At 37.0% G+C, this 15,576-nt stretch overlaps 1 protein-coding gene across 1 annotated transcript; it reads right to left on the reverse strand.

Moving 5' to 3' along the window:
* Positions 1 to 3,221: 3,221 nt before the first annotated feature.
* On the reverse strand, positions 3,222 to 14,486 carry LOC121525644 (thymic stromal cotransporter homolog). Its single transcript, XM_041811731.1, has 7 exons — positions 13,832 to 14,486; positions 12,749 to 12,919; positions 12,160 to 12,375; positions 11,678 to 11,849; positions 9,957 to 10,040; positions 5,368 to 5,524; positions 3,222 to 4,970 (listed from the first exon to the last, which is right to left on the reverse strand). Exons 1-7 carry the CDS (start codon positions 14,300 to 14,302, stop codon positions 4,928 to 4,930), a joined length of 1,314 nt encoding a protein of 437 aa, XP_041667665.1. The 5' UTR covers positions 14,303 to 14,486; the 3' UTR covers positions 3,222 to 4,927.
* Positions 14,487 to 15,576: the final 1,090 nt, after the last annotated feature.

A 15,576-nucleotide genomic window follows, 5' to 3' on the forward strand; every position in this document is an offset into this window, starting at 1 on the left:
TTAATTTTCAAATAACACCACATTTTTTAGTGAGCAGAAGTATTGGAACAGATAGATTTAAAATCGATTAAAGTGAGTAAGACTAAATATTTAGTTGCAAATCTTTTTCTTGCAGTAACTGCATCCAATCTGTGACCCACTGACATCACCAAACGTTTGCATTCTTTATTGCGATGCTTTTCCGGGCTTTCAGCACAGCCTCTTTCAGTTGTTGTTTGTTTTCGGGGTTACTTACTTCAGTCTCCTCTAGCAGGTAAAATGCATGCTCTGTAGGGTTGAAGTATGGAGATTGACTTGGCCAGTCTAAAACCTTACACTTTTTGCCCCTGATGAACTCCTTTGTTGTTTTGGCAGTGTGTTTTCAGTCATTATCTGGCTGCATGATGAAGGCTCTCCCCCAGTTTGGTTTCATCTTTCTTTAAATTGGCAGACAACATGTTTACGTAGACTTCTGATTTGTTACATCATCGATGAAGATTAATCTCTCTCCAAACTTTAGCCTTTCCATCACTTTGGTAAGAATGTTTGAGGCCCGTCTCTGTACTTTTTGGCAAATTCTAGCCTGGCCTTCCTGTTCTTCCTGCTAATGAGTGGGTTGTAACTTCTGGTGTAGCCTCTGTACTTTTGTTTATGAAGTCTCTGAACAGTAGATGGTGATACCTTCACTCCTGTCCTCTGCATGTTGTTGCTGATATCATTAACAGTTGGTTTTGGGTCTTTCTTTACAGCTCTCAATGTTTCTGTCATCAACTGCTGCTGTTGTTTGTGAAATGGCTCTCATGGATTTTCCTTCTTCTCTCAGCTTCACGTTCACTTTTTCATCCATAGACAGCTCTCTGGTTCTCATGTTGGCTACAGCTCTAACTATATGCAGTCTTCACATGCAAAACCCAAATCTGAAACTGAGTGTAGACATTCAGCACTGTTTATTGTTTGAATAATCATTGTGTTAGGACACACCTGGGCTACAAAACACAACTGTCATATGTTCAATAGGGGATCAAACTGCTATCTCTAAGTCGTGTATCAGATCCAGATGTAAATACCTGGAAATAAAAACTGAAATGTTTCTCTCCTGTCTCATTCATCTTTTGATCTCAAACCCAAATGTTTTCAGTCTGCAGCCAAAATAAAGGACTTTGCAAAACTGTTCCAATAATTTTGGAGGGGAGTTTACATAATCCAGTTACTCTTAAAAGTATACTAATTTAACCTGTTCATGTTTTTAATCTTACACGACTTGCACCTTGATTGCTATCTACCAAGATCTAATCCAACAGCTTTGTGTTTAGATATATCAACAAATAAAATAATTGAAAGGTAAAAAAAAAATGTAGATGTATATCAGACCTTTAAAATAATTCAAGGTGAACCATCAGTACCATAAAGCATAATGGCAAGACACATACTTTAGAAAATGTCAACCAGAATTGCTACTAAAGTAATTTATTAATCATTATTTATTGATGATTAGGTTTATATTTTATTTTTGGTTGATATTATAAATAATTTCAAGAAATCTTTTTTCTGAGCAAAAAAAATCTGAAAAAGGCAATCATTTCCAGATCTCTCCAAAAAGAGGCAATACATAAAGGGTTTTAATGATATTGCTAATAAAGTGACAATAGGATATCTTTTGTTTTTGCAATGAAAAAATGGAGGAAGTTATACAGTTGAAACCAGAAGTTTACATACACTATATAAAAAGGCACATAAACTTTTTTTTCTCACCATCTAACATTAAACCAGATTAAACTTTTCCTGTTTTTGGTCAATTACGATTACCAAAATTATTTCTATTTGCTAAATGCCAGAATAATGAGAAAAATATTTTTTTTTTTTGACAATTTTTATCACTTTCTTCAAAGTCAAAAGTTTACATACACTAAGATTACTATGCCTTTAAACAAGTTGGGAAAGCCCAGATGATGATGTCATGTCTTTGGAAGCCTCTGATAGGTTTATTGACAACATTTGAGTTAATTAGAGGCACACCTGTGGATGTATTTTAAGGCACACCTGAAACACACTGCTTCTTTGTGTAACATCATGGGAAAATCAAAAGAAATCAGCCAAGATATCAGGAAGAGAATTGTGGACTTGCACAAGTCTGGTTCATCCTTGGGTGCAATTTCCAGATGCCTGAAGGTGCCACATTAGTCTGTTCAAACAATTATACGCAAGTATAAACACCATGGGAATGTCCAGCCATCATACCACTCAGGAAGGAGACGGGTTCTGTGTCCCAGAGATGAACGTGCTTTGGTCCGAAAAGTGCATCTCAACCCAAGAACAAAAGCAAAAGACCTTGTGAAGATGCTGGCTGAAGCTGGTAAGAGTGTGTCATTATCAACAGTCAAATGAGTCCTGTACCGACATGGGCTGAAAGGCCACTCTCCCAGGAAGAAGCTATTACTCCAAAAGAAACATAAAAAAGCCAGATAACAGTTTGCAAATGCACACAGGGACGAAGACCTTAATTTTTGGAGACATGTTCTGTGGTCTGACGAAACTAAAATTGAACTTTTTGGCCATAATGACCATCGTTACATTTGGGCAAAAAGGGGGAAGCTTGCAAGCCTGAGAACACCATCCCAACTGTGAAACATGGGGGTGGCAGCATCATGTTGTGGGGTTGTTTTGCTGCAGGAGGGACTGGTGCACTTCACAAAATAGATGGCATCATGAGGAAAGAACATTATGTGGAAATACCGAAGCAACATCTCAAGACACCAGCCAGGAAGTTAAAGCTTGGGCACAAATGGATTTTCCGAATGGACAATGACCCTAAGCATACTGCCAAACTGGTTACAAAGTGGCTTAAGGATAACAAAGTCAGTGTTTTGGAGTGGCCATCACAAAGCCCTGATCTCAATCCCATTGAAAATTTATGTGCAGAGCTGAAAAGGAATGTGCAAGCAAGGTGGCCTACAAACATGGCTCAGTTACACCAGTTCTGCCAGGAGGAATGGGCCAAAATTCCTGCAAACTATTGTGAGAAGCTTGTGGAAGCATATCCAAAACGTTTGACCCAAGTCATACAGTTTAAAGGCAATGCTACCAAATACTAATGAAATGTATGTAAACTTCTGACTCTCAAGAAAATAATAAAAAATTGTCTAAAAAATGATCTCTCTCATTATTCTGGCATTTAGCAAATAGAAATAATTTTGGTAATCTAATTGACCAAAAACAGGAAAAGTTTAATCAGATTTAATGTTAGATGGTGAGAAAAAAAAGTTTATGTGCCTTTTTATATAGTGTATGTAAACTTCTGGTTTCAACTGTAAATGCAGTGAGTTTCTGCAGGCTTAACTATGGAAAATTAACATTGAATCTCTTAGTCAGAATTTATTTAATATGAACTCTGACGTCTATTTTTTTTATCTTAGGCCTGCACTATACGGGCAAAAATGTGCTGTGCAATACTGTTTTTGGTATTGTGACCATGATATGCAGATAAACTAATGAAGAGCCCATCAAAACAAGCCCATTTTTCTTGTGAAGCTAAGAGTTAAAATAATTTTCAGAAGAAAGTGCACAATTACTCCATGGTAAGCTGATAGCAAGGGTTTCAGGTGATTACATGGAAATGATGTGAAGGCATATAAAAAGTACATGTGCTGAAAGAAACAGCATTGCTTGTTTAACAAAATCTTTTACTAATTGCAGTAAATTCAGACCTTTGTAATATGTTTATTGCAAAAGTACATACTGCAATAATATAAAATTGTGATTTACTATCCAGCCCTACAAACAAGCAACCTTTCATATATTAAACATAGACTTTGTAAAAGATTCAAAGTGCTTTCAGACCAAATACAATCTTAAGTTACAAACAGTAATAAAAAACAAAAACATTTACAAGGTGAACAAATGCATACAGTGCATCTAGAACACATTCAGAACCATGTTGATACAACAAGTTCAAATAAATTTAAATGAATTTACCATTAAGCCTTGATAAAACAAAATATGAACAAATGTTAATGACATGAAAACTTTCTGAACAGTGTTTGAGGAAAAGGAAGTGAGAAAAATGTAGGTTCGAAAAATCAGCAAAAGTGGTAAAAAAATATATCAAAATAAAGAGGAAGAAAATCCTGGAAACACCAATGTCAACACCAGTGTTTCTTCTTTTACTGTCAGCCTATCCTGATCTACAGGTTCAGCAGTAAGCATTCAACAATGAACACTAAAGTGCATCTTGTATTTACAAAGAATTTCTATTCTCAAAAGCAACAGTTTGTATGTAATTACCTCAAAATGTCCCCATGATGACTGATGTAAAAGCAGTGCAAATTGTGAAACTAAAAAGAATGTTTGGTTACATCAGCCAAGTGAACAATTAAACAACTGCGTGAGAGTTTTTATGTCTTTACTGTTAGAGTGACTCTGAGTCAGTTGGGTGGCGTGGGAGCAGCCACTTGTAAGCTAGGTTTGGATGACATTACAATGTTTGAAAACAATCAATTTTAAATTACTTAAACATTTCAGGTGTACACAGCTCAGACTCAAACAATGCAACAACCAAAGAGTAAATCCCCGTAGAAAACTGTAAAATGTAACTATCATTACCTGCATACATCAGAAAATAAAATGTCAGTGGATGATCTCAAAAGTTCAACAGTTCAAAACTTCTGGTCAGGTTTGGTTGTCATATTTGATTGCCGTGTTCCCTGTGTATTTACAAACATGCATAGTTCTCATAAAGCTTGTATTTAGTCCCTTTTGACAGCAAAAGTGTAACTTCCTCCTGATGTTTTTTTAGTTTTTTTTTTTGCTTTAGTTTAGTCATGTTATTACTGAGATCAGACCCAGTTACACATTAGCCTATTTCATGTCTCAGTCCTTGTTTGCCTCGTACCCACACAGACGCTCTCACACACACCCTCTACTGATGTCAGTAACATCACTCTGCCTGAGTCTAATTGTGCCGTTGCCTCTGAGGTGATCTACAGCCAAAGATACTGGTGGGAGATAAAAGCAAATTAAAGTAAAGTAAATACATATGATCAGAAGATGGATAGATTTCATAGAAGCTTTTTATATCATATAAACAATGGACATAAAAGGAAAATATTTTTTTTTTTGCATAATTTTAGTTATTTTTTTCTTAAATGAATGTAAGTAAGAATAACTATGAATATTCCTAACACCAGATTTTTAAAATAACAGGTTGGTTTAAGTCCAGGTGTGCTGTGGGAATATTGCACAACCAAACATTATTGCTATAACTATGCAATAACCAAAGACACTGCAACACATGTTACAATAGGCTTTTTGCTTGGATATGAATGTGGCATAACTTGAAATTTTAGCTTTATTTTAGTCTGAAAGTCTGAAAAGAACTGGTCTATACTGTACCTGATGGGTATCATTCCCAGGACTGTTAAGATGCTGGCAAGTGTAAAGACAAACCCAGGAAACCAGCTCAGGGTTCCCTGATAGATCTTAGTGAAGGCAGGGATGTATGCCAGACCAGCAAACTTCAGAGCAAGCTGCAGGAAAGTGAGAGTGGTGCCTGATGGGAAAGACGAAAAGATCAATCAAGAGTCAAATTAATAAGAGTCAGAGTGGAGAAATACTATGCACATGTTTTAAGAAGGAATAGGGTAACAGGCAAGATAAAAATCTGGACATATTAGCTTTTTTTTCTTGTTGAGAGGGGTATATGAACAGTTACAGCCGTCTAATACATCTATGGTAATCATAACCTATAGCCTGCTAGCTTAATTTACTACATCAACAAGGAACTATGGATAACAGCTGCCTTTGCACTGCCAAAGGATAAAAAATGCTCCCTGCAAAATGCTCAGCTCAGTAAACATGAGAAATATCACTTGTTCAGCTTTTACAAAAAGTAGTGAAAGTGAAAACAGATCAGTTTTTCAGGTTTCTAGTTTTATATCATATAATGTAGATTTTTGCCTGTATCTATCTCTGTGTATCCAGACAGAAGGAAGTTTGAGGTCACCAGCTTGCCACGTTATCACTGGATAGCGACTCTTCGAGCTAACACTAAATAACTCTGTTTCTCTAATCATTAATGAACCCAGTTTGTTTTAGTGTGTGTGTCTGTGTAAGAGAGAAGGCACAAAATGCCAACGTCAGGCAGAACAAACTATGATACGTCATCTTTACCAGCAGGCCTGACAGCAAGTTTCCAGTATGCACCACTCCTAACAGCTATCTTAAAGGTACAAGCGCAAAATACGAAAACTAAATACTACACATCAATCCACCATAATTTTTTTTTAAGTTCCTTTTCCATTTTGAGATCCAAATCTAAAACAGTTTACAGTAAAACATCTTACAGTTTATAGCTTGATGGAACTAAAGTGTTTCTCCATACTATGCATGTTTTTTAGCCTTGCACTGAAACCTTTCTGCTGATTCAACACTGACAAGCCAAAAGACCTTCTTTAATCACCAAGCAGTTGCACAATCATGCCAACACTGTACACTCAAGAAATGAAGGTTTTAGGGAAAAGGATAAGGGGTTGAACCTTCATTTCATTCCTACAAACCTGCCTTTAAATCTGTGTTGTTTTTTCTGATATCCATCTAAATTAAAAATCAACGGGTTGAGACTTCTGACACTAAAATCCTTTTTTCTTTTATTGTTGACAAAGTTTTTTTTTAACAATTTGCCAGATGATGTTTACAAACACATTTGTTGTCACACAGGAAATCTTTCACTTAACATGACTGATAGTGTTAAGAAAGACTGATAACAGCTGTGGGTGGGGTCAGTAAGGTTTTTATGTGACCTTTAGAATGCAAATACACTTTCAGATAATGTCATGTCTTCACATACAGAACTTCCTCCCATTTTCTGACTGACTGAAATCCTCAAATTCTCTCTGATCATGACTAATATTATAAATATCATAAAAAGGCTTGATTTTATGCATGACATATTTAAGCCAGGGTCACATTAAGCTGGTCAGGAAAAAAGCATCGTTTGAAAGAAATATTTACATTTTTTAAAATGTATTTCATTAGTACGGTGGCGTATTGCATTCATTTGGAAAATAAAAAAATCTTCCTGTTTTTACGACATAACTATCTCATAAAAACAGGATTTTTAAAATTTATTTTTGATTTTCCTGTTTTTATGAGATACTATCTCGTAAAAATTGGAATTTATTCATTTTTTAATTTCCTGTTTTTACGAGATACTATCTTGTAAAAACAGGAAATTATTTATTTTGGATTTTTGGATTCCCCTGACACTCTCCTGCATGACTGGTTTCTGCATTTGTCAGCCAGTAATTAGAGGTGCAGGGTCAATACTGGTAAGGTAGGCTTTTTAATGTGTTTTAGGTAACAGTTACATGTTTCACGCCAAATTGTGTATCTCGTAAAAACTGGAGAATTTTTTTTTCAAGTGAATACATTATGCCACCATACATTAGAAATTTACACTGTCATTTTTTAAATTTTCATTTTCATTTTGCAACATTTCTAATTTCATATGTTCAAGCAACTTTGTGTTGTAGACAAAGTAGAAAATGTCATCCTGTATTTAAACTACTCATGGGGGATCTTTGCTGTTGAAAATGTAAACATACAGTGCTTAACAAATTTATTAGACCACCACCCAAAGTAAGGTTTCTGCCACAGGTGCCCTGAATTAACAGCATTGGTAATTACCAAAATCATTTTTTTATGTTTCTGCAATGGTTAATACACCAATATGTAGAAGCTCTTTAACGAAAATGATATTTTTTAATGCTAAAATATAATTATTATTGTTATCCATGAATTTTCAAATGTACTGATTTACAAAAAAATGAAAAAATAGTAAAGCACATTATTATTTCTTGATTAATATGTCGAATTATAGTTACTGGTTTTTACTTGCATTCCTGAACAGAAAAATTAGTTTTAGTGGTTGAATGTTATGTTTGATTAATTTTTGACTTCTCAGAGAAGCCCAGTGAGCCGGCTCAAATTTGGGTATAAAAAGGTGATTTCAGTTTGAAATTCCTCATTCCTGTTCAAAATGGTAAAACGTGGAGAGCTCACTGAAAATGAAAGAGTCCGCATTAATGCACTTCAAGATGCTGGATGGTCTCTGAGACAAATATGACATGTGGTCTAATAAATTTGTTAAGCACTGTACATTGAAAAAACTAAAAGTTGAAGGTTGTTCAAAAATTGAGTTGTGTGAACTTAAATTTCAAAATGTCTATTTCAGCTCAGTTTTTCTAAACACATATTTATTTTTAAGGTAACTAAATCAATATAAGTATTTTTTGTCATTCTACTCAAACTATTTGACAATTGTCCCTTAATCTGCATAGATTTCCCAGAATGCCTTTGGTCATTAGACACTTTTGCACCATGGGTGAAGTTATTGACTCCATTAGAAAGGTCCCACCAGTAGGAAGCATATTATACATTAAAATGAAGACGTACAGAACTCTGTGGAAGTACATTTTCTGGATGAAATGCACCTTTGAGTTAACCTGACATGCCAGATGGATTTGTTCCACACATCCATCTGGAAAACCTTCAATACTAAGCATTTGGGAGAGGGCAGAGGCTTTGAAAAAATCTGTGATTGGATGAACGTTCTGTCTGTCACATCTTTATGGGCCAATCAAAGCAACAAAACACGTGACTTAGCCATGACCAAAGTGCGTATGCACAGCTACCAAGGAATAACACAAACCATGGCAACTATAGACATGTCAGTACATGACTTCTGTTGTTTTTGAAAAGAAAACAACTCACTACTGTTCTTTGTTCTTCTTTTAACAAAGAAATGTCATCAAGTTCTGGTAAAACTGGTGCCTTAGCAGCATCCACGCTAAGCTCTTCCACCATAATTGCACCAGCCTCTTCTTGCTGCTTGCTTACGTCATGACTCCACCATGCCTCAAAGTACTGCCCCTTGTTGCTGATTGGTCCTGTCACTTTCTAACTGGGGCCAAACGGTTCAGATGGGAGGTTTGCAAGATGGATTTGCCAGTGGGAAACAAGGAAACGGGCGTATCCATCTGCTTTGTAAGGTTACCTTCAAGTCCTTCCAGTGAAGGCTGAACAGTTCAAGGTTGTTGAAAAATGAGTTGTGTCAACTTATAAATGAAATATAGTTATCTCAGCTCTATTTCTCTGAGTTAATACAACATATTTTAGTTTTAAGTAAACATTACTCAGTCACTTAACCTATTTTTTTTGTAATTGTTTCAAATTATTTGACCATCCCATAATCTTCAGAATTTTCCCAGAATGCCAGAATGGGAATTAGACACTTTTGTACCATGAGTGAAGTTACTTATTCAGTTGGAGAAGTCCTATCTGTGGAGAACAACCACAATACACAATAGAAGCTGTACTGAAAATTATAGAAGAGGACTTCCTGGCTCAGTCTGCACCTTTCAGTCATTGTACATATTACTTAATTCATCAAGTATTAATTACAAAGTATCTTAAATTAGTAAGTAATAGTTTTTTTTATTGCAATGGGTTTGCATGATTTTTTACAGTTAAGTTAACTAACTGGATCTTATAGTGTGGGCAACCATAAAGCAGTAATTTCAGACTTGAAAAATAACTATAGTAATAATCAGTCTCTCTGCTGGTGGTCTTGTTGGCTTTTGTGTGTCATAAATATGCATTAGTATTACCTTTATCCTGTCTCATGACCAGTTACAAAAGTATAGCTCTGCAATTCTCCACCTAAACACCAGTTGGCAGTTTGATTTTCTATGTTAGTATTTTTTTTTCAATTTTGAAGGTGGATGATGCTTTCATGAAATAAAACCAAAAAGGCAGCTTTTTATAGCATCTAAAAGCTAGAGTATAAAATTGGTGTGTGTGTTAAAATCATGCTGTATTTGGGTTGTTAAAACTTTTCTTCTGTTTCTATTTTAACTGTAAGCCTTTATACACCTACACAAACTCACACACAGATATACTGTACATACAGTTGTCATACTCACCACACGAGGATGCTGAAACTTGCTGTGAGAGCAGAGCTCTGATAGTTGGCAACGGGATTAGAGCAAACAGGTTGAGTGAGCGAGCTGCCAAGACAAAAACACAGTTTTTTTTCTCCTTTCTTTCTCCTCAAAGATCCACATCACCAAACGATACCATCAGCAACTACAAAATCTATTAGTAAGTCGTTTATCAGGTCTGTAATGGAGCTGCAGCCAGGCTTGTATTATCTATTGCAAGTCTGACAACTGCTACTTGCTGTTAAACAAGTCTGACAAAATACCATTTTCACCAGGGCTTTTATATTTGCTGTTGCTAGCTGTGTCATTTTATATGTAGACTATTCTTTTAAAAGAAGAACTGGATGGATGGACTAGATGTGCTGGTTGCATGTTTGTTTCTGTCTTGGCAAGCTTTGATATTAACACTATGTACTGTGACGCAATTATCCGGTATCTTTCACTGGATGAGAAATACAATTTGTATAGATTCCATTCACTTCTCCATTTCAGTTCATATATTTTTATAGGTCGGTCTCATGACCTAGATCAGTCATGTCTGGAGTCAGCGGACACAGTCCTTTCCAACCAGACCCCAAATAAAAGCAGTTTAGTTCCTCATTACAACTTCTGCTAAGTGAAACCTCAAAACTAACAAAGCATGCACCTTGTTTCCTCGACATGTTTGAAAATGTGAACGTGACTCAGGCTATCGGATGATGAAGGAACCAAACCTGATTTAGTATTGATGGAACAACCTGTTGAACCAATCACATGAGGGAGATTTTTTTTCTGTAGGGCAGCACTGTTTGCTGCTGTTATTATGAAACAAACAGTAGATGCCACATTGATTGAAAAAAGAGACTCCATAAGAAAATTATTTAGTGACAGATGGGATAAGGGCAGAAATAAAAAGCAGACACATATATGAACCTGACAACACATTTTAATATTTGATCCATGCCTATGTGGCATCAAAAGTCATATTATGCTTTAATGCAGGGGTGTCCCAACTATGGTCTGATGGCCAACTGCTGCCAGTAAACCATTTTAAATTGGCACACAGCAAAATGAAATATGACCCACATTAGAACATGAAGCTTTTGACTGTATTGCACCTGTTAGTACTAAAGTACTAACAAGTACTTTAGTATACTCAGCCATATACCCCAACCCAGAGCCCTCAGTCCTCAGATGCTGGCCTTCTCCATAAGAAGGCCAGCTGGCCTCCTATGGAGACAGAGCGTTCAGGACTACAGCCCCCATCCTCTGGAACTCCTTTCTGAAAACATCTGCAATGCTCCATCCTTGGATGCATTTAAAAAACTCCTCAAGCACCACCTGTTCACCACAGCTTACAGTCTCTCTTAAACCTGCCCCGTACATACACTCAGCTTAGTGTTTGTCTTTTGTGTTGTGTCTTGTTTTCCACTCTGCTGTAAAGTGACATCGGGTCTCATGAAAGGCGCTATATAAGCCCAAGCTATTATTATTATTATTATTATTATTATTATTATAATAATTGTTATGCTGCAGGTGAGATATATCAAAGTGGCCTCATCAGCCTTATACTTTTCTGTAGGTGGCCATCAGTTAGAGAAGTTTGGACACCCCAGCTTGAATGCAATGTGATGGACTTCTTTGCTCTAATTCTTAACCTATATGAACTTGTTTGGGAGGATTTCAGTTTTCACAATCCACTACAAATTGTTCCACAGTCTTACCGAGGTAGAAGGTGTGGGTCGATGTTACAAAGGACATGAAGTAAATTCCAGAGGCGAATGATATCATGCCGATTAGGATGAGCATCACATCACTGACACAGCGACGGAAGACAATGACACCGATGTAACTGGTGATGAAAATCATGCAGCCTGCTGCATTTCCATAACCCACCTAAAGGAGGAGACAGAAATTGAAAGTACTTGAGGTAGATACATGTTTTAGAAATGAGAAAATGTTAAATACATCTATTTAAAATAAATATGAGACAATTAAAGAATAAAGCTGACATTATAGCACACACAGTCATTACATAGCTTCATTGATTATAACAATTTAATTTCAAATACACACTTTATAGGTGAAATAACAATCTATTTGAATTTACCTTTGACTAGGCAAAATCCTAATATTCTATCAATCATGCATCTTAATGGCAAGTATAATGGCTAAATATATACATAAAAAGTGGGTGGTATGTTACCTGTGTTGCAGTCCAGCTCAGGGGCTCCTTCAGCACATAGATGCCCAGTATCTCTATGGCTCCACCCACAGCACAGAGGTACAGGACTGCAGCCACAAACAACAAGGCCACATTCACCTTGTTTATCACAACAGGAGCCTCCACAGGACCATCACTGGAGTCAGGAGACATGAGATGGTAGTCCTCCTCCATCTCATTTTTGGACTTTTGTTTTATCTTAGATTTAAAGGGACACAAAACCTTTTCTCAATTAGAATGGTTTGATAACCTTTAAGCACCATAGCTGTGCACCTGTTATTTTGTCTGTTGTTTGTTCTATATGAATGCTAAACCTTAAGCAAGGAGCATGTGTTTCTAAATTTTGTGACTTTTAATACCATTAAAGCAACTTCTTGGATACTGAACTTCACCCCTTGAAGGATGTCGCTAGTATTTTTGTTCCAGTAAATATCCATAATGTTAACATTAAATAAATATATTTGTCCTGGTTCCATCTTTATTCAGCCACTGTTAACTATTACAGCCAATACACAATGACTTCAAATACATCCAGCACAGAGTATAATCTGCACTGTTCTTGCATACTGACCTGTAACAGGAATATGGAGTGTAGGAGGCAGAGCAGATGCACAAGTGTGCTCACAACAAGCAAGACCGTTCCATTTCCCAGATTGGAGCTGTACAGCAGAAAGAGATGACCTGAGATGAGGCTGCCCACCAAACCTGTTGCCCCATACAGCAGCTCCACTCTCATCATCACCTGCAAAGGACATAGGCTTATTACCTATTTTAAGGGCTGATCTTGTATTTTTACTGATGACAGAGTTCATAGGAGGGCATACTTTAATACAAGCTGGGCTGGAGAGTTAAGTTAAAGTGAAAATGCAAGAATTAATGCAACTTTTTTGGAATGGCACTACTTTTAGGACAAATCCTTTTTTGATTTATTATAATGCAAAAATAAAGAAAAAGTGGAAATTTTAAATAAAACATTAAATATTTACGAGGCTAGTCTCTAAATAATGAAATATTATTGTTTCAGAGCGTGCACACCTGCTTTTTCTGACTGACCCCCACCGTTTTTATGCAAAAATGGGTTATATGACAAATGCAGAACCTTATAGCGTATTTTACCCAGTGGTAGGTTTAAAATGTCCATGTTTGACATGGGCTGTCTTACAGGAGTTAAAACGTTTACCTGTGCTTTTTAAGAAATACATTGACAGCAAAGCCCCAAGCTTTTAGGTTAAGACTTTAAGACTTTGCTGTGTCAACAGTGTCACCATTTAAAACAACACCAGCTAAACCGTTACACATTACAGAAAGGTAACATGAAACACTGTTGTATTACAAATAGCTATATTCGTATATTAGTACATGGTGGACTATAAATGGTTAAGACAAAAAATGCACTTTTGGACATTTATGAGTTCATGACACTCATGATCACACTGAGGGCCACCCACTGTTAAAAATGTACGCGACTGTAGTATGTGCAGTGACTGTTGGTAGCTATAGCAAACTTGAGATATAGCGTCTTTTGACAGCGTGAAACTTCGCCTTTTTGACGAATATGAGCTTAATTTTCCAGACTTCAGGGTAATTTATTGTTCAATGATAGTTTAAAATATGTATCTAAGATTTTGCTTTGCATTTTAGTTTAAACACCGACCTTGGTCCGGTCATCTGCGGTGGAGTCAAGCGATACCAGCGTCATCACACCTGGCCAGAAGGCGCAGAACCCACCCGAAAGTCCGAACAGCACCGCCGCGCCGAACATCACCTCCAACGGGAGCCGGAGGATGACCACCAACAGCAGCATGACCCTGGACATCAGGTACCCGCTAAGGGGCACCATGATAGGAAATCTCCTCCAGCCGCGGTCGCCTAACCTTGCCAGGAGTAGCGCAGGTAAAATCGGTGTCAGCTTGACGATGAGGTTGAAGATCATGTAAAAATCAGTCATTGCTTTCTGCTGGCTCTCCTCCCTGGAGAGATGAGTGTCGGTGTAAGTGGCGTTTTCACTCCGGTCCTTGACCACCATCTGCAGGGCAGTGTCAAAGAGAGTGCTGCCCAGCTGCTCGAGCATGATCAACGGCTCTATTTGCCGGAGCACCGTGAAGACTGTTCGGCACAATGTCATGGTAAAGACTGTTTTTTTTGGTGACTAACAACAATTAAAACCTTAACTAACTATGAGTATAGCGATTTTAAAATCAGAGTCAAAATGTGACCAAACGCAGGAGTGAACAAAGCAGCCGAGAAACTTTCATATTCAAGGTTGAACTCGTTCAATGACTCTTCCTCTTCTGCGTTCCAGTCGTTTGAGTGAGGGAAAAACTTGAGCCACACACGCCCACTTCCTCCTTCTGATGTGATCATCTGTCTGATGAGCAGAAGTGATGAAACTGAATGGTACAGTGGAAATGTGTGTGATACTTGGGAAACCACCGTTTTCTCATCCACAAGCCAGTAGGCACTGCTTCCATATTCAAAAGAAATTATCTCACGCTTATCAGAAAAAAGGCTAATCAATATTTGAAAATAAAACAATGAGCAGCAGAACTTACAGTAAAAAAAAGTTTGTTTGCCAACTTCCTTATTTCTTGTTTTATGTGTGTTTGTCACACTTGACAAACACACAAATATAAACTTGAATGTTTTCAGATCATAACACAAATTTTAATATGAGATTAAGATAACCCTAGTAAATAAAAAAAGCAGTGTTTAAACAATCATTTCATTAATAAGAGAAAACCTGTAAAAAAAAAAAAAGTATTCCCCCCCTTGTTAAATCATGAATTAACTGTGATTAACCACATTTTTTGAAAATTCAAGTTCAGTATTAGCCACATGCAGGCCTGATTACTGCCAGGACTGTTGAATCAAGCAATCACTTAAAGAGAACCTGTCTGACAAAGGGAAGTAGGATAAAACACAATACAGGCCATGATCTAAAGAAATTCAAGAAGAGATGAAAAACAAAGTCATTGACATCTGTCAGTCTGGGTGGGTGACAGTCATTTCTACGGTTTTGGACAGCGAACCATGGTGAGAGTCATTATCCACAAATGAGGAAAATTTGGAAAAATGGTGACCCTTCCCAGGAGTGGCTGGCCTACCAAAATTACTTCAAGAGCTCACTGATGACTCATCTAGGTCACAAAAGAACCTAGAACAACATTCAAAGACCTGCAGGCCTCACTTGACTATGTTAAGGTTGGTGTTCATGATTCAGCAGTAACAGAGACTGGACAAAATTGCCATCTTTGAGAGTTCCAAGGCCTAAACCACTGCTGATCAGAAATAACACAAAGGCTCATCTCCCATTTGCCAAAAAAAACCCATCTTGATGATCCTCAAGGCACGAGGAAAATATCCTGTGAACTGACAACACAAAAGTTTAACTCTTTGGAG

The sequence above is a fragment of the Cheilinus undulatus genome, linkage group 17 (genome assembly GCF_018320785.1).
Source record: "Cheilinus undulatus linkage group 17, ASM1832078v1, whole genome shotgun sequence".
Classification (NCBI taxonomy): Eukaryota; Metazoa; Chordata; class Actinopteri; order Labriformes; family Labridae; genus Cheilinus; species Cheilinus undulatus.

What these genes read in the sequence shown, in the direction of transcription:
- LOC121525644 (XM_041811731.1), bottom strand. Translation starts at nt 14,302, where the DNA reads ATGACATTGTGCCGAACAGTCTTCACGGTGCTCCGGCAAATAGAGCCG. An exon ending in ACTCCATATTCCTGTTACAG is followed by an intron (nt 12,376 to 12,748) that starts GTCAGTATGCAA and finishes TTTAAATCTAAG; the next exon opens with ATAAAACAAAAGTCCAAAAA. An exon ending in TGAGCTGGACTGCAACACAG is followed by an intron (nt 11,850 to 12,159) that starts GTAACATACCAC and finishes CTCCTCCTTTAG; the next exon opens with GTGGGTTATGGAAATGCAGC.